The 23,715-nt window shown below is 45.8% G+C and overlaps 1 protein-coding gene across 1 annotated transcript in view; it reads left to right on the top strand.

The window, feature by feature from the left end:
• The first annotated feature begins 10,518 nt into the window (after positions 1-10,518).
• The window catches only part of LOC124616257, a 44,819-nt gene continuing 31,622 nt past the window's right edge, over positions 10,519-23,715 (top strand). The window contains exons 1-3 of the mRNA XM_047144560.1: positions 10,519-10,738; positions 15,153-15,245; positions 23,304-23,600. Of these exons, the coding sequence (XP_047000516.1) occupies positions 10,519-10,738; positions 15,153-15,245; positions 23,304-23,600 (610 nt within the window). The remainder of the gene's footprint in view (positions 10,739-15,152; positions 15,246-23,303; positions 23,601-23,715) is intronic.

Here is a 23,715-nt window from a genome sequence, read left to right on the forward strand (position 1 = left end):
CTGCGCAGAGGAAGCATAAACACAATTTCTTAGAAATAAAATACGGAAAGTTTAAATTACAAGGTGCAGATGGGAAACCAATTTTAAGTGCACAAGAAAGGGCAGATAGATGGCAAGCAATACGACAAAAGAGAGTGCGATGGACAAGAGTCGTCCCAGAGTGAGACAGAAAAGGAACAAAAGTTGGTGAGGAGGAAAAAGATAACGCATTAACGCTGCCAGTGTTTGACATATCTCAGAATTAACTCAAACATGTCAGTCTAAGTCGATGACACATCTTCAAAGTTAGTGAAATGTCTAGAAAGTAAAATAACTAGGAGATTCTTTGAGCTTATGCGAAAAACTTTTGATATGGATGACTTACTATTAGAAGTCCAGATAAGAATTATCATAATATTATCGGAGAAGGAAAGAGCGGGTAAATATGCAAATTATTGGAGAAGCAGTCTGACATATTACGCTCGTAAATTTACAAGGGTAATATAGTGAAAAACTGGAGAAGATCTCGATGAAAAACAATTGGTTTGAGAATAGTAAAAGGTATCAGAGGAGAAAATGTATATAGAGCTTAATAGTGGAAGGAAGAAGAAATAAAGATCAGGAAACTTTCCAAGCAACAAGGACCTAGAATAAACGTTCACCAAAGCAAGGTGAAATAAAATGAACGCGTGGGACAGTTGAGCTAAAGTGCAGAGGAGAATCTACATAAACTGAACAGGAGTAATAAAAGTTGTAGTTCAAAAACAAAGTGTCAAGCGGTGCTTTTAACCCGCCACTATGGCAATGAACACCTGACGATGCTTGCGCCTGACGAGCGGAACCGGCCAAAGCAAGTCAAGTAATACGAGACCTACGATTGTGTTGTGTCCAATAAAAGAAAGGTGAGATGTTCAATATAATAATTAAGAATGAAACAGAAGCAGTAGAAGTGTAAGAATTCTCCTCTCTAGGAAGCTAGTTTCCACTGGACAGTCGAGGCAAGGAAGATTAACACGATGTAGTAGAACAGAGAGGGTGACATCAAGGCTATCAAAAGATTGATGATTGAGAAACGAAATTAAAAACTGCAGTTTTAAATTGAAGTATCTTGTCTTCTATTGTTTTATAAAATAGTACATTTACACACAACTAATCACGGAGCTAACTCTGTCAGTCCGCCCATAAAGATTGGAAATACCACGTTTCACGCTGTTTTCGAGCCACTGGGTGACTGAAGTCCTTCGGTCATATTCCGTTTCCTCACAAAATTCTATTCTACCCTTATGCTTTGCTGTTTTTAGAGTGTTCCTTTTTCGATGAGTATTCGTTCCTAGCCCGCTGTACAAGGACAACGCACATTTCTCTGTTTTGTTCCAGGTGCGTTACGAATCATGTTGCCACCGTCACTGCTAACCATTCAACTCCTTGTGGTGAGTTCCGTGGTCTCTCGTGAGATCTCTGGCCACTTTCTACCAGCAGGTAAGCGAACTATGACAAATAATAAGAGAGAAAGTCACTGGAATATTATATGTAGCAGTTCTTTAATTATCACTTCTTTATTGCAGACAATTGCTTTATGTATTAAATTCGTGATTAATTCGCTATTGTGGGACAAAACAATGATCTAGTCTTTCTAAATGGAGTACAATGAAGAACGTGTTAATTGGATGATACGTAACAAAAGATCTTGGAAACAGATTGAGTGCACAGCAGACGCGGTTTTAAGACTCTCTGCTTCCCCACAGAGTGGCCCACACGTCGAGTTTATCCTCTTTCTGTGTCAGGATCTACGGTTTCCAAGTTGAGCAACAACCGTTGGCTAGAGTAGTGACACCTGTGTTAACAGTAAGGTTTCGTGGTGGTCACGTCTGTGGAAAATCAAAAGTTGGCGAAGGAACAATTCTAGAATATTGTCCAGAGTTCGCAGTCCTTGTCAAACACCTGTGATAATACAGACATCGAATGAATTCAGGGACACACTGTTAGGTTCGTGACAGGTTGGCGTAACCCATATGAACGCATAACAGAAATACTCAAGAAACTCGGATGGGAATCCTTGGAAAAATACAAAGTAGTTCTCACGAAATCTTGTTAGGTAAATTTAGAGAACCTCTGTTGGGAGAATGTGCAGGTATTGTACGGCCACTGTAGTATGTATCGTGTAAGGATGGCGAGAATACGATACAAGAGATTAGGGTACTTACGGAGACATATAGACAATAATTATTGTCGTTTTTCTCTCTCCGAAAGGTGAATAGAATATGACAGAAATCAATAACATTAGTAAAATGCACCCTCCACTATGGACTGAGCATTGGCTTGCGGAGTATACAGAGCGGTCCAAAAAAATGTATTCACTGTTTAAAAGTCCATAACCTGCAGACTAATTGACGGAGTTGTCTCATTTTTCGTGAAAGTGTAGCTTAAAGTCCAACTTAAAGATATCACTGTAGGTGTTCGAAATGGTCACCATTAAAATCCACACACAAACGATGCCGCCGAACTGCAGCACGAACTACTGAGTGCAACGTGTTCAGTTGGATATTTGCACATTAATGTACGATGGATTCTCGAAGTTCATCCCATGTGCGTGGCTTTTGTCGATAAACGACGTCCTTTAGTGTTCCTCACAGGTAAAAGTCCAGAGGAGTTAGGTCTGGGGAACGTGGTGGATAGTCCACAGCACCTCTACGGGCTATCCATCTTCCTGGTAGATTTTGTTGAGATACGCCCTAACACGATTTTGGTAGTGGGCTGGGACACCATCTTGTTGAAAGTAAACTCTCGGATGGCAGGTAAAATGGATGTCTGAAGCTTCTGAAGGTACACCTCACCGATAACTGTGCCGTCAAAGAAGAATGGTCCAATCAAGCCCCGGTAAGACAACCCACACCACACATTTTACTACTGGCAAATTCACGGCTTTGTCTAGACGGACGTTCGGATTTTCGGCGGCCCAGTAGATGCAATTGTGGAGCTTTACTGTATCATCGAAATTTAACCGTGCCTCATCAGACCACACAATCATCTCTGCAAACTCTTCATCGTTGCGCACCATGTTAGTAAACCACTCGCAGTACTCCATTCTACGATCTGGGTCGTCCTCGTTCATTGTGGGATGTAGCACTTCCACTTTGCTGTCTTCAAAATTCGCTGAACACTTGAGCGACTGACTCCAGTTTCACGGGCACACTGTCTCACAGACTTCTGTGGTGAGAGAGTGAATTGTTGTAACACACGACGGGAGTTAGCTGGACTTGTTACTGTTACAGGTAGACCAGATCGTTGTTTGTGTACATTTTTAACACAGCCTTCGGCTTCAAATTTGTCTCGAATGCGACGAATCGTTAAACGTGTCTGTGGCTCTGTTTGATACTCATTTCGCCTTTGCCGTGGAACCTCATTAATGTTTTAGTACTTAAAATACCACTTCAAAACTGACTTCCTGTCATCGAATGTAAGCCTTGCGACAGCCATGTTTACTCGAGTAACTAGGTGCAACTAAGAACAAAACGCTGACTATCTGGCGACTGTGATCTGACAAAACAAAACAACGCAGTACAACGCTTGTGTGGCGATTGCCGGAACTACAAGCTATTACACTACCAAAGATGAGACAACTCCGTCAATTAGTTTTCCAGTTATGGACTTTTAAACAACGGAAACATTTTTTGGACCCCTCTGTATATATAGAACACAACCTGGAGAAGTCTCACAGGTTTACCATGGGGGTGGGTCAGTCATGTTTTGGGCTGGTCGTATGTAACTTCTCTCGTAACTTGTTTTGAGATATGTTTCTGGGGTCAACAGTCATCTTGGTGGTTTCACACCACGAGTTCCTTTCCTGTGTCAACGCCTTCATCTCAGAGTAGCAGCTACACCCAAAACTCTCAATTAATTATTGGATACATTCCAGTCTAGGCCTACACCTACAGGCTTTGGTCTCGACGATCCTTGTAGAACCATTGAATTTGTTTCCTAATATCATAAGTCCTGTCATCCCATCCCCTCTTCTAGTCAGCGCTTCTATATATTCCATTCATCGCCGATTGTGCGGAAAAACATCTTCATTCCTAATCTTATCAGTCCATTAAATTTTCAGTAGCCTGCTATAATACACTCCTGGAAATGGAAAAAAGAACACATTGACACCGGTGTGTCAGACCCACCATACTTGCTCCGGACACTGCGAGAGGGCTGTACAAGCAATGATCACACGCACGGCACAGCGGACACACCAGGAACCGCGGTGTTGGCCGTCGAATGGCGCTAACTGCGCAGCATTTTTGTACCGCCGCCGTCAGTGTCAGCCAGTTTGCCGTGGCATACGGAGCTCCATCGCAGTCTTTAACACTGGTAGCATGCCGCGACAGTGTGGACGTGAACCGTATGTGCAGTTGACGGACTTTGAGCGAGGGCGTATAGTGGGCATGCGGGAGGCCGGGTGGACGTACCGCCGAATTGCTCAACACGTGGGGCGTGAGGTCTCCACAGTACATCGATGTTGTCGCCAGTGGTCGGCGGAAGGTGCACGTGCCCGTCGACCTGGGACCGGACCGCAGCGACGCACGGATGCACGCCAAGACCGTAGGATCCTACGCAGTGCCGTAGGGGACCACACCGCCACTTCCCAGCAAATTAGGGACACTGTTGCTCCTGGGGTATCGGCGAGGACCATTCGCAACCGTCTCCATGAAGCTGGGCTACGGTCCCGCACACCGTTAGGCCGTCTTCCGCTCACGCCCCAACATCGTGCAGCCCGCCTCCAGTGGTGTCGCGACAGGCGTGAATGGAGGGACGAATGGAGACGTGTCGTCTTCAGCGATGAGAGTCGCTTCTGCCTTGGTGCCAATGATGGTCGTATGCGTGTTTGGCGCCGTGCAGGTGAGCGCCACTATCAGGACTGCATACGACCGAGGCACACAGTGCCAACACACGGCATCATGGTGTGGGGAGCGATCTCCTATACTGGCCGTACACCACTGGTGATCGTCGAGGGGACACTGAATAGTGCACGGTACATCCAAACCGTCATCGAACCCATCGTTCTACCATTCCTAGACCGGCAAGGGAACTTGCTGTTCCAACAGGACAATGCACGTCCGCATGTATCCCGTGCCACCCAACGTGCTCTAGAAGGTGTAAGTCAACTACCCTGGCCAGCAAGATCTCCGGATCTGTCCCCCATTGAGCATGTTTGGGACTGGATGAAGCGTCGTCTCACGCGGTCTGCACGTCCAGCACGAACGCTGGTCCAACTGAGGCGCCAGGTGGAAATGGCATGGCAAGCCGTTCCACAGGACTACATCCAGCATCTCTACGATCGTCTCCATGGGAGAATAGCAGCCTGCATTGCTGCGAAAAGTGGATGTACACTGTACTAGTGCCGACATTGTGCATGCTATGTTGCCTGTGTCTATGTGCCTGTGGTTCTGTCAGTGTGATCATGTGATGTATCTGACCCCAGGAATGTGACAATAAAGTTTCCCCTTCCTGGGACAATGAATTCACGGTGTTCTTGTTTCAATTTCCAGGAGTGTACATGTAAGATGCCCCAGCTCTTTTCTTTTCACTTGTCCACACAGCTCACGATTCACTACCATTCAAAGGAGTTCTCCAGAAGGGTATTCACATAATTTACTTCGTCAGTGTGAGGCCTGTGTTAGATACTAGCAGAGATCTTTTAGCGAGGATTGCTTTCTTAACTTGTGCTAGTCTGCTTTTTATATTGTCATTGCTCCGTCCGTCATCCGTTGTACCACTTCCAGAGAAGCAGAATTCATTCACTTCGTCTACGTCGTGGTTCTCAATTTTTATCTAAAGTCTATCGCTAACCTCATGTCAGCTACTCCCAACTGTGCCCTTCTTTCTGTAATTTCTCTCACTCCACATTCTGTGCTCAATGGAGTGTTCATTCCATTCAAAAGTTCGTGCCATTCTTCGCCACTTTAACTGAGGATAGTGCCGTATCAGCTGATACTACTATTGTTATACGTTCGTCCTGAATTTTCCGATCCTGAGCCTTTCTTTCACGGGCACGATTACTTCAGGAGGCAGGATTCAACCGAACGGTATCTTCTGGCTCAGATCCGATTGAGCAAGCTTCGGACCGGTGTAGAATTGCTGTGCGCCATCGCAGGAGTCCTGTTGACACACTGGATGTCCCCAGGTGGGCTGCCGTCGAAAATGTAACGACGTCTAGACCACTTTGTGGGCAGCGTGCCAAGTGGATCCAAGACTGTTACTACGGGGGGAGCTACTCGGTACAGAACGTCAGCCAGGATCAGATTTTGGTTTCACAGATGTGCAAAGTTGTGAACTTTCTAATAGATTGCCTTTATTTTGATTAGTGTTTCGTTTTTATTTCTGAGTGCAATTATTTCTTAGATTCACAAGGGTTATTCCTAATTTTGTAATAAATATTTCAGCCTGAAGTCAAACAGCTGGTATCATTATCGGTTTTGATTTATTGAAAAACGAGCATACTGTGTTCTATTCAGAAAGGAAGAAAAATGTGGATAGTCAATTTTATGAAACTATTTTAGAAATCAAATTAACTCCTACATACAGTCATACATAACTGAATACGTTGCACTGTAACTCCTCAGCTGAAAAGGCTAAGACATATGCTTCCAATGTTATTATGAGGTCCTTTTCGTTATTTTTTACGCTCACCTACTTTTTAATAATAACAATCTTTATTACTCTTTTTATCATTTCGTACAGCGAAGTTTTGTCATAATGTAGGATATAACGCAAAATTTTACTTTATAAAATGATAAAAGATGAAATAAAAATTGTTGCTATTAGAAAAATGGATGATTACAAAAAGTGATAAAAATGACTTCATAACATCATTACTATAAGATTTTGCCATGAAAATTAATTCATTACAACTAAAATGTATTGATGTGATCACTGCTTACTTGAGAACTTAGACGTATAATAAACTAAAATAATAAGTAATTAAAAAGCAAGCCATCATCGCAAAAATAACATTATGAATATTCACAATGTAAAACTCAAATGTTAGGGAAAGCCTTCACACAAAGAAAACTTGTAAGAAATTACTTAACTGCTGGTGTAGATAAGGTAAACGTACGCAAGAGTCAGGATAGATGTCGTCCTGCTTCAGTAAACTACTCTGACGGAAAAAATCACAATACCAAGAAAGAGTTGTTCGAGATAAACGAAAGTTGGTAGGCATGTTTATACATGAGAAAGATGACGTCTGTTCAGATTTGGCGCCAGTCGGATAAGAGAGGCGCTCTTGGCGGCACTATGAGGATGCAAATCAAGTTGACTTTAAATACGGCCTGTAAATGTCACGCGCGTTTGTTACCTTTGAGACTGAACGTAGTGAGTTGATGTTAGAGAAGAATGTCGGTAAAACAACGACTGCACCATTATCAACAGCTCACTGCGTTTGAACGACGTCGTGTAATAAGGATACAAGAAGGTGGATGTTCCTTCTGAGATACTGCAGAAAGACTTGGCAGGAATGTAGCCTTTGTTCGTGATTGCTGGCAGCGGTGGTCGCGGGAATGTACGGACTAGGGTCCGGACTGCCACGTGGCACTGCCGAGAGGGAAGACCATCGAGTTCGGTACGTGGCTCCGGCGCATCGCACTACGTCTGCAGCAGCAATATGAGCAGCAGTTGGCACCGCAGTGAGACATTGAACTGTTTACCAGTTTGTTACTTCAAGGACAGCTCCGTGCATTCCACTGGCCCCAAACCACCGTGATTTGCGACTTTAGTTGTGTCAAGCGAGAGCTCATTGGAGGGTGGAGTGGAGATCTACTGTGTTTTCCGATGAAAGTCGGTTCTGCCTCGTCGTCAGTGATGGCCGTGTGTCGGTTAAGAGGAGGCCAGATAAGCATCAGCACGCTTGACACGCTGGACCTAGACCTTGAGTTATGGTCTCGGGTGTCATTTCATATGACAGCTGGAGCACTCTCGTGGTTCCCCCACGTACCCTGACTACAAATCTGTACGTCAGTCTGGTGATTCGACCTGTTGCGCTGCGAGTCATGAACAGCATTCCACGGGGTGTATTCCAACAGAATATCGCTGGCCCACACACCGCTGTTGTATTGTAACCCAACATTCTCTTCGGAGTCTTGACACATTGTTTCGGTCTGTTCGATCACCAGGTCTGTCTCTCATCCAGCACGTATGGGACATCATCGGAAGACAACTTCAGCGTCATCCACAAGCGGCGTTAACCGTCTCTGTTCCGACAGATCAAGTGGAACAGACGTGGAACTCCGTCCCAAAAACTGACATCCGGCAGCTGTGCAGCACAATGCATGTCCATTTGTTTGCTTGCATTCAACATTTTGGCAGTTACATCGGTTATTAATGTACCAGCATTTCGCATTTGTAATGGCTTATCTCGCGTTTACATTAACCTGTCATCCGGCAATGTCAATCACTTAAGTATGTTACCTAAACAATGCATTCCCGAAATTTCATTTCTTGGTGTTGCAATTTTTTTCCGTCATTGCACGAAATCGTTCAATACGTAATGCCCCACATTTTTTTCTCAGAACATATTTATTGTTAAGAGTCAGAATTTGGTGACAATATACATCAACATGTCTTGTACATGTCCTGTTTTTCTATGTAGTCTCTATCAGGTTCTAGGGCCGTAGGCCAACGTTGTGAAAGAACATGTACTCCGTACTGGTACAAGCTCCTGTCCTGTTGGCGTAGACATGTTTTCACTGCATGACTGACACTCCCTTCATCTTCCAAGTGTGTTCCCCGCAGAGAAGTCCGTGGGTGCCAGGTCTGCAATTTAGCGACGTGTTCCCGTGTTCTCAAACTTGTGTGTGGGCGTGCATTATCGTATTGGAGCAGAATTTCTGTTGGATTCTCGTCGATCAAACACGTAGAAAACGATTCTTGAGTTTATTCAGAGTCTTCACGTGTGCCGTTGAATTGATGGTTGACTCTCTTGGCATCACATCCACGAAAATGACGCCATCACAATCCCAGAAGACTGTCACCATGACTTTTCCTGCAGAGCAAGTTGTCTTGAATGTCTTCTTTTGTGGTGAATGAGGATGATGTCACTCCATGAACTGCGTTTTTGGTTCCGGCGCAAAGTGGTGCACCCAGCTTTCGTCCCCCGTAACGATCTGTAACAGAAAGACCTCTCTGTCGGTCTCGAAACGCTCCAACTATTCAGAGAAAATTGCCTTTCTTAGAATCTGCTGTAAGCATTCGTGGAACCCATCGAGAGCACCTCTTTAAATATCCGAGTGTCTCGATCATTGCAGACGCACTTCCAATGCTGACCAAGAACTGTAGAGCCAATTGTAGAGTTATGATGCGCCATTTGGCACGAATAATGGTATCCGCACGATTCAGCACGTCTGGAGCAGTGGCTGTGACAGGACGTCCCGAGGGTGGCTTATCATGGAGCTCTGTTTCCGCACTTCCTAAGGCTGTATCTTCCTTCACCCATCGTCCTACTGTACTGCTATCAAAGGGAGCATCGCCATACACTGCACACGAATGTTTATGGATGTTCAACACGGTTTCTTTTTCTGCACACAAGAATTCAATAAAAGCACGCTGCTTGTAACGTGAGTCGTATGTAGACGCCATTTTGACAGTGTACTATGGCTCTGCCATGACCCGCCAGGCTAGCCGAGAGCTCTAATGCGCTGCTTGTATAGACTCGGGCAGGCGCGCCAGTCCCGGATCGAATCCTCCCGGCGGGTTAACGACGAGGGCCGGTGTGCCAGCCAGCCTGGATGTAGTTTTGAGGCGGTTTTCCACATCCCAATAGGTAAATACTGGGCTGGTCCCCAAGTCCCGCCTCAGTTACACGACTCGCGGACATCTGAACACGTTCACACTATTCCATGGATTACACTGGACACAGACAGCTGGGGTACACTAATTCCGTCCGGGGGTGGGGGGGGGGGGGGTACGGGGTGGCGTCAGAAAGGGCATCTAGCCACCCCTTAACATTAACCTTGCCAAACCCGAAACCAACAATGGCGACCCTACGAAACCGCGGGATATAGGCACCAAGTGACAGATGACTTTGCCATCTGCCCAACGGTTCAAAATTTCACTGGTACAGAACGAACATCAAATGTGAAGCACCAACAAGGACGTTTTAAATTGTGAAGCATTACTTATTGAACGACCCTCGTATTATGTGGCGATCGCAAGTGTACACTGAGCAGCCACTGTGAAAAACCCGATAAATCAAGCCACTAATTCAATACACATTTGTGAATATGCCTTTTATTTGAAACATAAGCACTTGATTGGAAATAAAAGTAGAAAGTAAGAGAGCGAGTGAAAATGGTGCGCCGGCCGAAGTGGCCGTGCGGTTAAAGGCGCTGCAGTCTGGAACCGCAAGACCGCTACGGTCGCAGGTTCGAATCCTGCCTCGGGCATGGATGTTTGTGATGTCCTTAGGTTAGTTAGGTTTAACTAGTTCTAAGTTCTAGGGGACTAATGACCTCAGCAGTTGAGTCCCATAGTGCTCAGAGCCATTTGAACCATTTGAAAATGGTGCATTCTTCATTGTCCTCAGAGGAGGGCGCGGCTCGCGCCGCTGCAGTCGCCGCCACCCCCGCCGCCCACGCCGCCTCCGGCGCCCTGGACAACAGCACGTCGGCCGGTGTGTGGGGACGGGCCCCGCGGTCGCCGTGTTCCTGCGCCGACGGCCAGTGCGGCTGCTGCACCGGCTTCCTGCTCTCGCAGCTCAACATCAACCTGCGCCAGAGGGGTACGCACTTAACTTACCTCGTGAGTTCTCATAGGCACCGCAGGCAAGTGTGTGGGAAGTGGGCATAGCCAAAGATGGACACTGCTAGCCATTAAAATTACAACACCGGGCGAGTTAGCAAATAAGGAAATTTTACTCATTTTATGTCACCTATACAGTGTAGTAGGAAGAATACAGCATTAAATTTGTATATGATTTGAAGGTATGAAGAGAGTTTGCAGTAGGAAACAATCCGTGAAAGGATAAGGAATAAATGAAGGTCATATGGACGTATAGGACAAAATCCTTTCCGTGGGGGATATATGCACTACCCACTTGAAGATATTTGAAATGGCATACCAGCATGTAGTAAGTCACACGACCACGTGGAACATTCTCCAAGACAAATGCTACTATCTGTATCAAATTTTTTCGCTGGTTCGCTGCATAGGCCAGCACGGTGATGGGATTTCTGTGATCCATCGTATTCACAGATGAAGCTAATTCTAGTAAGAGCGCTGTAGTCAACCTCCACCAAACAATCGTTGGGCTATAGAGATAGCCCACGAAAAGACAACAACGAATCATCAGCACTGGGTCAGCCTCAATGTGGGTGGAGATTACTGGCGACCGCTTCATGAGACCTGTCATAATTCTACAATGCCTCACAGGCGAGGCACATCTGCGCAGCCGGCCTAGGTGGTCGAGCGGTTTTAGGTGCTACTGTTTGGAACCGCGCGACCGCTACGGCCGCAGGTTCGAATCCTGCCTCGGGCATGGATGTGTGTGATGTCCGTAGATTAGCTAGGTTTAAGTGGTTCTAAGTTCTAGGGGACTGATGACCTCAGAAGTTAAGTCCCATAGTGCTCAGAGCCATTTTTGAACATCTGCGCTTCCTGTGGGTGACCCACCCTCCCTTGCTGCAAAATGCGCCTTTGGTGGTACAAACAGTAATGTGGCTTCTACATGATGGTGCTCGAGATCATTGCTGTGTTAAGTGTGGAGCTACAACACTAACATAGACAAATAACTCTTCTTGCTTAGTACATCCTCATCATGCTTTCATTTTTGAAGCATATACTGTTAAAGATCTTTTCTCTTCATCTTCAAGTGCGTTCACCTCCCTTGGAATAGCTTTCTGGCTGTATGTCCATGTCCCGCACCTTTTTCCCATTTAACAAAATCAACCTGCACACACTGTGAAATTACATACACAGAGCTGTCACCTCTGTCAGCAGCAGCTCCAATTGCATCGAAATGAAGTGAGCTTTGATGACAGGTATGTGTACGCTATTCCATGTCACTTCATCTCTGTGCTAGACTTCACTAACAGCTGAGTGGTGACATACTAGTCTCCTGGCAATCTATGGCCAGATGTTTTCATTGTGAAACTTCATTATTTTAAATGAGTGTGTCTGTACTTAAATCGCTGAATATAATCATGAAAAATATTCAATCTCCAAGTCGAACATGTACAGATCGTTAGCCTACGCTAACACTTCACACTTCTACCCTCCATCAATGATAGCTTCTCACATCTAACATCCATCACTGCTGGCTGTTCACCTCCAACTACCCAACAGTATTTCCATCACTGCTGGCGACTAACTTCCAACTGGCCAACACTACTGACGATTAACTTCCAACAACGAGTCCCACCAGCCACAGAGTTTCTTACAAAGAATGCGCAGTCAGAGATCCAAGGCAAAGCGCTACACAGCGCTGCCAACATAGAAGCAGCCCACTTACAAATGGATCAGAGATCTGAAGAACGTGCTGGCCAGGGTAGCACTCGAACATCCCCTACATCGAGGTAGATCAGGACGGCATGGGTTACGTGCGGTCTCCGTCACGGAGATCGCGGAAATAGGACAAAACCACCAACATCAACATGTCAGAAATTTAAAGCCTGTTATTCAAATTACCAGCTGTCCAGAGGTGAGCGTGTAATGTATCCAACTGCATCCTATACCATCACACTATGTACAGCGCCCACGTCAGAATGACGCATGCAGTCAGGCAAGCATTCCTTCATCTTGCAGCCTCCTCATGCATATTCGCCCCCATCGTGATGCTGTACGCAGAACTGAGGGTATTCTGAAAAGATAACGTGGTGTCACTCCCGCACCCAGTGTCCTCGTTGGGAACAAAACCGCCGGCGTGCGTCCCTCTGCTACCATGTCAAGACAAGCCAAAACAATGCTCGCCGCGTTGACACACTGTAAGACCTCCACATAGTGCCGCACTGTAAATCTGGATACTTGTCTCGCTGCAAACGATCCATTTACTGCCTCAAGTTATGTGACGTGGCTGAATGTTCCCACGTAGCCAAGCAAACGATTTGACTGTTCTCTCGGGCGCTAGTCGCGTGGGGCCGCTGAGATTCTGCAAGCCGTTGGGTACTGCTCTCCTGAACCCATCGATTCTATATCCAAATGTCTGGAGATATATTTACTGGAGAGATAACTGGAGTGTCAATGCTTCACAACCATTCCATGTCGGACTCCAGCACGTGCTATTCGGTATCTCCTTTGAACACGAAGCATAATGCGTTTTTCTTTCAAACAAACAACATTCAAATTTGATTTCAGAATGAGAAACCCACTGCGTAATCATTCCTTATATATAGAATATACACTGAAACGCCGCAGAAACTGCTTTAGGCAAGCGTTTTCAAATACAGAGATATGAAAACAGGCAGAATATGGCACTGCGGTCAGCAGTGCACATATAAGACAACAAGTGTCTGGCGCAACTGTTACATCGGTTATTGCTGCTACAATGGCAGTCTATCAAGCTCTAAATGAGTTTTATCGGCGGCCGAGCGATGGGACACAGCATCTCCGAGATAGCGATGAAGTGGGATTTTCCTGTACGGCCATTTCACGAGTGTTTCGTGAATATGAGTAATCCGGTAAATCGTCAAATCTCCGACATCGCTGCGGCCGGAAAAAGATCCTGCATGAATGGGACCGACGATGACTGAGGAGAATCGTTCAACGTGACAGAAGTGCAACCCTTCCGCTACTTGCTAAAGATTTCAGTGCTGTGCAATCAACAAGTGTCAGCGTGCCAAACATTCAACGGAACATAATCGATATGGGCTTTCGGAGCCGAAGGCCTACTCGTGTACCCTTGATGACTGCATGACGCAAAGCTTTACGCCTCGCCTGGGCCCGTCAACATCGACATTGGATTGTTGATGACTGGAAGCATGTTGCCTGTTTGGACGAGTCTCGTTTCAAATTTTATCGAGCGGATGGACGTTTACGGATATGGAGACAAACTCTTGAATCCATGGACCCCGCATGTCAACAGGGGTCTGTTCAATCTGGTGGAAGCTCTATAATGGTTTGAGGCGTGTGGAGTTGGAGTGGTACGGGACTCCTAATACACCTAGATACGACTCTGAAAGGCGACGCATACGTAAGCATCCTGCCTGATCACATGCATCCTTTCATATCCATTGTGCATTCCGACGGACTTGGGCAATTGCAGCAGGACAATGCGACGCCCCACACGTTCAGAATTGCTAAAGAGTGGCTCCAGGAATACTCTTCTGAGTTTAAACACTTCCGATGGTCACCAAACTCCCCAGACATGAACATTATTGAGCATATCTGGGATACCTTGCAACGTGCTGTTCAGAAGAGATCTCCATCCCCTAGTACTCTTACGTATTTATGGACAGCCCCGCAGGATTCGAGGCGTCAGTTTCTTCTGGCACTTACTTCAGACATTAGTCGAGTCCATGCCACGTCGTGTTGCGGCACTTCTGTGTGCTCGCGGGGGCTCTACACGGTATTAGGCAGGTGCACCAGTTTCTTTGGCTCTTCACTGTAGATGGCGTTACTCCAACCTGCTTTATGAGATTGCACTGAAAAGCTGATCATTTACATATCCAAGTATGCAAAAGACTTCATGCCAAATTGACGTTTGTTGCTTGCCTCTTTCGTGTATCCGTTATTTTAATGGGTAGCAGTGTACAAAATTGTCTAGGGTAACAAACGGAAGGGGACATAATTAAACAGTGATGAGAAAACAGACAATGGGCTCCTTATATGGAAACATTCAGTAAATGTTTCCAAACATCATTTGTCATTTTATATGTAGCACTTATATCCACCATGGAAAGTAAGCGAAACAAGTACCTGATAGGGCAATTTTTACGCTTTCTTAAGATAGTGTCACTAGTTTATTTCAGTCCTTTAATATTGGGACAACAGTCATGTGTACCTCACATCTAGCATAAGTTACTAGTGCCACGAAAGCTTCTACTATTCAAAATATCGATTTCGGTTGTACAAAAAAATAGATTCCTGCTTCGCAACAGCCTGTATTCTATTCGTTAAGCTCTAATAGCAGTGCAACTGCATTACTTAGTTTCATCAGTAGGTTAACTACCATCAATTTATCCGTTTTTTTCTGTTAACAGCTTGTGTAAATGTGACATACGATCCGGATGATTTTGCTATGAACATGGCGTTATACTTCAACGATCGTGTTCTTTACTCCAATACGGTGTCAGGTAAGTACAAGATATATATTTTACTAGTTATCATACAATCTTTGTAACATTACAAACTCTTCTATTACAGAACAATTTTCAGCTTTACAAAATACCTATAGACACTAAATTTGGTTACTGTTAACTATTTTTGTTACACGTCTGAGTGTGCTTTTCTGTCAACGACAGGGAATAAACGGTTCATAAAGACAGTCTAAACGGCTTGAGCAGCAAATCAACCATCAACCAAAAAGTTAATTTGAATGCAACGTCATGCACGATAGGGTGTTTAAATTTCGGTTCCAACTGGCGCTGTTGTCGTAACAGACATCAGTTTGAGATAAGTTTTGTATCGAATTCACAGTATGTTATTTAATAAACTCATGTGTTTTCGTATATGGTACACTACTGATTAAAATTGCTACACCAAGAAGAAAAAATGGTTCAAATGGCTCTGAGCACTATGCGACTTAACTTCTGAGGTCATCAGTCGCCTAGAACTTAGAATTAATTAAACCTAACTAACCTAAGGACATCACACACATCGATGCCCTAGGCAGGATTCGAACCTGCGACCGTAGCGGTCGCCCGGCTCCAGACTGTAGCGCCTATAACCGCACTGCCACTCTGGCCGGCCACCAAGAAGAAATGCAGATGATAAACAGGTATTCATTGGACAAATATATTATACTAGAACTGACATGTGATTACATTTTCACGCAATTTGGGTGCATAGATCCTGAGCAATCAGTAACCAGAACAACAAACTCTGGCCGTAATAACGGCCTTGATACGCCTGGGCATTGAGTCAAACAGAGCTTGGATGCCGTGTACAGGTACAGCTGCCCATGCACCTTCAACATGACACCACAGTTCATCAAGAGCAGTGACTGGCGTATTGTTACGAGCCAGTTGCTCGACCACCATTGAACAGACGTTTTCAATTGGTGAGAGATCTGGAGAATGTGCTGGCTAGGGCAGCAGTCAGACACTTTCTGTATCCAGAAAGGCCCGTACAGGACCTGCAACATGCGGTCGTGCATTATCCTGCAGAAATGTAGGGTTTCACAGGGATCGAATGAAGGGTAGAGCCACGGGTCGTAACAAATGTGAAATGTAACGTCCACTGTTCAAAGTGCCGTCAATGCGAACAAGAGGTGACCGAGACGTGTAACCGATGGTACCCCATACCATCACGCCGGGTGATACGCCAGCATGGCGATGACGAATACACGCTTCCAATGTGCGTTCACCGCGATGTCGCCGAACACGGATGCGACAATCATGATGCTGTAAACAGAACCTGGATTCATCCGAAAAAAAGACGTTTTGCCATTCGTGCTCCCAGGTTCGTCGTTGAGTACACCGTCGCAAGCGCTCCTGTCTGTGATGCAGAGTCAAGGGTAACCGCAGCCATGGTCTCCGAGCTGATAGTCCATGTTGCTGCAAACGTCGTCGAACTGCTCGTGCAGATGGTTGTTGTCTTGCAAACGTTCCCATCTGTTGACTCAGGGATCGAGACGTGGCTGCACGATCCGTTACAGCCATGCAGATAAGACGCCTGTCATCTCGAATGCTAGTGATACGAGGCCGTTGGGATCCAGCACGGCGTTCCGTATTACCCTCCTGAACCCACCGATTCCATATTTTGTTAACAGTCATTGGATCTCGACCAACGCGAGCAGCAATGTCGCGATACGATAAACTGCAATCGCGATTGGCTACAATCCGACCTTTATCAAAGTCGGAAACGTGATGGTACGTATTTCTCCTCCTTACACGAGGCATCACAACAACGTTTCACCAGGCAACGCCGGTCAACTGCTGCTTGTGTATGAGAAATCGGTTGGAAACTTTCCTCATGTCAGCACGTTGTAGGCGTCGCCACCGGCGACAACCTTGTGTGGATGCTCTGAAAAGCTAATCATTTGCATATCACAGCATCTTCTTTCTGTCGGTTAAATTTCGCGTCTGTAGCACGTCATCTTCGTGGTGCAGCAATTTTAATGGCCAGTTGTGTATATGCAGTGACGGAAACGGAAAGTATTATATCAAGGACACCTGGACCAAAACTTGCAAACTGATATTCCACCTCTTCCACACATGTGGGACATGTTAAAATTTCATTCTTATACGACTTGATTTTCGGTGCAGAAGTATGGTGTGAGTACATGCTGGCTATTGGATGTGTCTATCGTTACTGGAACTTCTCGGGCGGAGATCACAATATGACTTCTCCAGAGGAGGTGCATGCTCAGCTGATGCATCTCTTGGTCGTCGAGAAAGGCCAAATGATTGGCGTAAAGGGCTTGGAAGTATCATACTAACAGCAGAAGAACCACAGTACGGGAAGGTCGTAGGGTCGTTCCACTGGCTCTGACGAATAGACGGATGGTACCAACTGAGATGCGGACAGAGGTTACAGCCAGAGTGTCACCACAAACTGTCGGGAAGAGATTACTGGTGTCCGGGTTGAGATCTCGCGTTGCAGTGCGCCGTTTACCACAGACGGCAGAGACTTGCAGGGTGTAGAGCGGAAGTCAAGTGGAACATTGGGTGGCATCTGTAATATACAGTAATGAGTCTCGCTTCTGTTTGTCTTTACCAGATAATGTGCCTGTAGAAAAATTGGTGAAACGTGCGGGCTTTCAAATAATATAATGAAATGATGTGATGTGTGGCCCTTAACTACGTACCCTCCTACTCAACGTTGGCTGGTTTCGTTGTCTAGGGGCTGGGATACGTAGTTGCCGCATTACAGGCCAAATACTGCTGAGTCTACAGTATACGATAAGAATACACACGTGAATCGAATGGACGAAGGTTTCTATCACTCGGCAATTGCGAATTATGAATGTAACATATAAATTTATAAATGAAAGATTGCAATTAAATAAAATCTGCAGGTACTATCTTAACGACTTTAAATGATGAGTACGATAGTAGCAGTACTTTTGAGAATGCGGTATATTTCTGCAAAACACTTACTGGTGTCAATGGACCAGCAATTAAGTAAAGTATAAGTTTAATAACAGGGAAACAATATATTCCTACTGCAAGTAATTAGCTACAACAACATAGCTCGCGAGATATTCACTTCTAAACACACACTACGTCTTCACTGTAGAAGCCACGGAAATCTCACAAGTGCACAAGTCGGCATTACGAATATTTCTATCTCTCGCGACCACGTGCAAACTGCTCCTCTCCAAGTCTTTCCCACGGCTCCGTGTCCTTCGCGCCGTCGCGTCCAGCACTTTCCGTGTCCTGTGCCGTACTCCCCGTCCAGAACTGCCCGCCCCCCCCCCCCCCCCCCCCGAGTTCTCGAAACGATCCTCCTCTCCCACTTCCATACAGTCTCACAATTAACGAGCGCTGCTCCACTCCAAGTCTTTCCCACGGCTCCGTGTCCTTCGCGCCGTCTCCTGTGCCGTACTCCCCGCCCAGAACTGCCCCCCCCCCCCCCCGAGTTCTCGAAACGATCCTCCTCTCCCACTTCCATACAGTCTCACAATTAACGAGCGCTGCTCCACTCCAAGTCTTTCCCACGGCTCCGTGTCCTTCGCGCCGTCTCCTGTGCCGTACTCCCCGCCCAGAACTGCCCCCCCCCCCCCCCGAGTTCTCGAAACGATCCTCCTCTCCCACTTCAATACAGTCTCACAATTAACGAGCGCTGCTCCACTCCAAGTCTTTCCCACGGCTCCGTGTCCTTCGCGCCGTCTCCTGTGCCGTACTCCCCGCCCAGAACTGCCCCCCCCCCCCCGAGTTCTCGAAACGATCCTCCTCTCCCACTTCCATACAGTCTCACAATTAAACAATTAACGAGCGCTGCTCCACTCCAAGTCTTTCCCACGGCTCCGTGTCCTTCGCGCCGTCGCGTCCAGCACTTTCCGTGTCCTGTGCCGTACTCCCCGTCCAGAATTGCCCCCCCCCCCCCTCGAGTTCTCGAAACGATCCTCCTCTCCCACTTCCATACAGTCTCGCCATTAACGAGCGCTCCCTCCATGTCTACAAGCGAATGTACACTCACAAACATATTTAAGCAAATATGAAATACTGGAGTTACATTTAAGTAACTTGAAATTAAGTAAATATTCCTATGGCTGGACCATAAACATGCTCTAACACATATTATTAGATACATGAACAAATTAAATATATATCAAAGGAATAGAACAAAGGGTAGGCCAGTAGCCTAATGTCTCTGTGCTTTCTAAAACACAGTAAATATTTAACCAATTTCTTCATGAATAGTTTATATCGGATATAAACAAAGACATAGATGAATAAATATATTTATGAGTACGCTACTACCGTTTTTCGCGTAACTGTGGAGTACTTATGGTCTGACGCGATCGACAGTAATCGGCCACTTTGACCTCCAATAATTCATGTACTATTTAAGTTACATGCCTGTAATTCATACCAATTTAGGTTTACACTAATAGCTTTCTAAAGCCATGGCAATCGACAAAATCGGATGAAGCGTTTATATTTTGGAAATTCGTTGCTGGGTGTTACCTGTATAATTTACTGTCAGATACTAGACTTTAAACTAATAAAGATATTGAAAACCTGATTACACCATCAGAATTGTTGTGCAAATAATAGCAATGCGCATGTTTCTTTTTGAGGTATCATGATTCATCTGGCTGCTATTAATTTCTATATGAACTGTGAAATTTCTGTCAAGATGGTTTTACAAAGTCCGCCATCTTTGGCCCTCTCAGCAGACGAGTCTCTTTCATCGACACAGCGTCACCATGGAATTCGCAGCCACGCGGTTCCCGGACCCCGGCTAAAGTTCGGCACCATGCCGGGCCCTGCCTTGCCGATCGGCCTGTGCGGCCACACGAACTCCGAACTTAAAATATTTCCAGGGCGTCTCAACTCGCCCGTTACCTCACACTCTACAATACCAGACATTATAATAGCGCGTCTCGTTATTTTTAAGCATATGAAGCGCCTCACATCAATATGATATTCACTATTAGAGATTTGTAGTAAGTACCCATGAAAAGTAACTGGTCCTCCTTTCTTCTCTTTAGATCTGTAGCAACAACAATACTGCACCGTGGCTGTTATTACTACTAAAACGTGTAGAAACGTAGGTAAAAACAGGTGAATACGTGTAATATTGAAGTTTCGCTGTTACCACAAATTGCAGACAAACAGCGACGTCCCAGTACTGCGAGACTAGCCCAGTTTGATGTTGAGAACAGGCGCAGTAGGCTACGCTCACTCCTCAGGTATTTATACTCTGTGATTTTAGCCATGGAAAACACCCCCATACAGTAGCACCACCTCACTGTCGGCAGTACAAACGGCGGCAGGTAATTTTCTCCAGGGATTCGCCAAACATAAGCTCTTCCATCCGATTGCTACACGGTATAGCGTGATTTCTCCAAATCACTCTTTTCCGGTCGTCCAGTGTCCAATGGCGCCGCACTTCACACCACCTCAAGTGCTGCTTAGCGATGTCTACAGAAATGTGCACCTTATGCAATGAGGGTCTGCCCGACCACTGTAGCCCACTGTTTTTAACTCTCTTCGCACTGTCATTATCCTAGATGGACTGCTTGCAGCAGTTTCGAAGTCATGACGTCTGCCTGCTCTTGGTTTAGAGTGACTGTCCTTTCGTGCTCCACTTTACAGTCACATCACCAACAGCCGACTTCAGCAGCTGTAGAAGGTCTGAAACGCCGCTGATGGATTTGTTACTCGGATGCCATCCAGCGACCACCCCACATTCGAAGTCACTGAGCTCTCGTGACCGACCCATCAGCTGACAACACAGTACTGGGTACCTATTCTGTATCTTTCCGCCATTGTGCCGATAGTTTCCGTACTCAATAGCACCGAACGGTCTAGTACTCGAATTAGAGTCCCTGCGTTATTCAGTAGCGATACCGTTCGGGTCTAGAGAACTGAAGCGCTGTTGTCGGTTCGTGTCGCGCAAGCCAATCAAAAGCAAGCGGCCGCAGATCCGCGCATGCCCACTGCAGCGTTCACAGCGACACAAAGCAGCTAGCAGACGACACAGGCACGCTGTTCTTCCAAGTACCGAAAATTGCGTTTACGTTGCCGTAACGCATGACGCCGCATTCCATCGGGCTGACGTGCCCGCCTTCATCGCCCTTGCCTCCTCCTTAACAGTATCAGGTGCAGTATATTCATTTCCATAATTCTCAGCTGAAATGCAGAAGAATTTGTACAGTTTCTCTGACCGCATGTTTCCCTGCATGCATAATAACGATCGCGTATTTGACTGTATTCTGCAGATTGTCGTAAATCCCGCATTACATAAGCTTATTCTCATTCGCACTGACATCGTTTTTGGATTTTACGTTTCGGAAAATGAGTTAGTAATAGTGTGTAGTACCACATTGTACTAATACATCTATAAAAAGACCCGAAAAATTGATTCTGAGAGTTTCAAAGAATAAGAAGATAAACAGAATGTGGTTACAACACGCTCCTAGAGATCCAAATGCTTAAGTAGCCCACTTCCCTATATGATACGTCAACGATTTGGGTCTTGAAAACAAAATTGAAAAAAAACCTCATTTTCGAGAGCTCCTGCAGTTTATAACATGCATCTCATGAATGAAAATGTTTCATATATGGTGCTATAGTCTAAAATATTACGGCAGAGATGTTTCACCTCTGTCTACTGTGGTTGAGGATTCGATTGCAGATAAATACTTGTGACAAGCAAGATTATGAAGATGACTGCTCATAGCTACATTCCTAGTAATTTAAGCCGTGCTCTTAGATTCCTGTCTAACCGCATGCTCGGAAATCGCTACATATTCGGAAAAAATTGTGAATTATTCCTGACAAGAAAAAATATAAAGGTCACTGTCGGTTGTTTAACTCACAGCAATTTCATCTCCAAAAATTTCATATTTCATATTTTAAACAAACAGGAATCACGAAATCATTACTGAGGAAGTGCGCTCTTAAGTGTAAGTAATAACGAATATTGCAGAAATATTAACTTACACGAATAACAATGTCTCAGAACGTGTTGCATATATGACGAGGAAAAAAATTTTCCATCTATCCATGCGCGAACCTATGACCTTTCGTATCGCATTCCCGCGCGCTAACCACTTGGCCACGTCAAACAAAAGAGACACAGTGCTCATTTGTTTTAGTATCGTGTAGAGGAACGTAGGATGACTTCGTTGCCAAACGGTGGTGCGTAAATCATAAATGCGTGATAGTTTGGAAGGTTTCCACGTAATTGCTTCCCATTGTTACTTGAAAGTTGTAAACACGTTTCGATAATTACTAACTAACCCATTTGTGGGAAAAAGTACACAAAGGCACTAGTAACGTCAGTTCACACTCATGTAATATACGTAGGCAGAGCCGATGTCTTGATGTTTAATGATCTTTAAACTCATATTTGCATAAAAATAACACGTATTTTGAGAGAATATTGACCGAAAACTTTTTTTAAATGTAATCATTCACAGTAACAACCTAACCTAACCATATTTCTAATAAAGGAAAATAGTCTATTACGAACTCACTGGATGCGTTCTCTGGTGATTCTTTAGTACCACAGTCGCTAAATCCAAAGCTAAAACCGCTAAATATGTTTAAAATAACAAATTATATGTGTACATAAACCACAGCCTACCGATCGACAGGGCCAGACCGAAATCCAAAACCTCTCGGTACAATTGTCGTAAAATCGGTGGGAGGACCGTTCGGTAACAAGTCTCAGAAGCTTACTGAATAGGATATATTGGATAAAGAACCGAAAATGACGTCACTACCGAGACTAACCTACTACACCGATCGGTATGAACGATACAGAATAGGGCCCCTGTCTGGCTCCTTTTATAGTGGCGGGTCCGCTTCTCGTGACATCTACCGGTCAATTCCGCATTACACAGCGGTGTCCAGATCCTTTAGATCAGATAGTCTATCTCCCTGCAAACAAATAAATAATTAATTAGGATACTTTAGTTGATGGAGATGGTAATCAAAACTTTATGACTGCCGCTAAACTGAAGTGGCAGCTGCAGCAGGTTGCAGCGATGACTAGCCAGTGTTCTCCGACAGGGAAGAACCCGCGGCCGGTGTGCGTGTCGGTGCCGCGGCTGCCGATCCTGCAGATGTGCGTGCGCTTCTCGAACGTCTACCCGGCGGGCCGCAACATCCACGCGTGCGTGTCGCTGCTGGCGCGCTGGGACGGCGACCAGGTGTTTCGGCGAGACCTCGACTGCGTGCGCCTCGGAGCCGACGGCTTCGCCGTCGTGACGCCAGAGCAGGGCGGCGGCCTGCCGCTCGGCAGCACCGGCGGCGGCGACGACGAGGACGTCGACGACTACGACGACCCCGAGGACCCGGACGCGCAGAGCGCGGCCGCCGACGGCGACGACGACGACGACGATGACGACGACGACGACGACGATGACAATGACGACGATGACGACGACGACGACGATGACGACGACAGTATTTTGTAGACTCC

Source organism: Schistocerca americana, chromosome 5 (assembly GCF_021461395.2).
Source record: "Schistocerca americana isolate TAMUIC-IGC-003095 chromosome 5, iqSchAmer2.1, whole genome shotgun sequence".
NCBI lineage: Eukaryota > Metazoa > Arthropoda > Insecta > Orthoptera > Acrididae > Schistocerca > Schistocerca americana.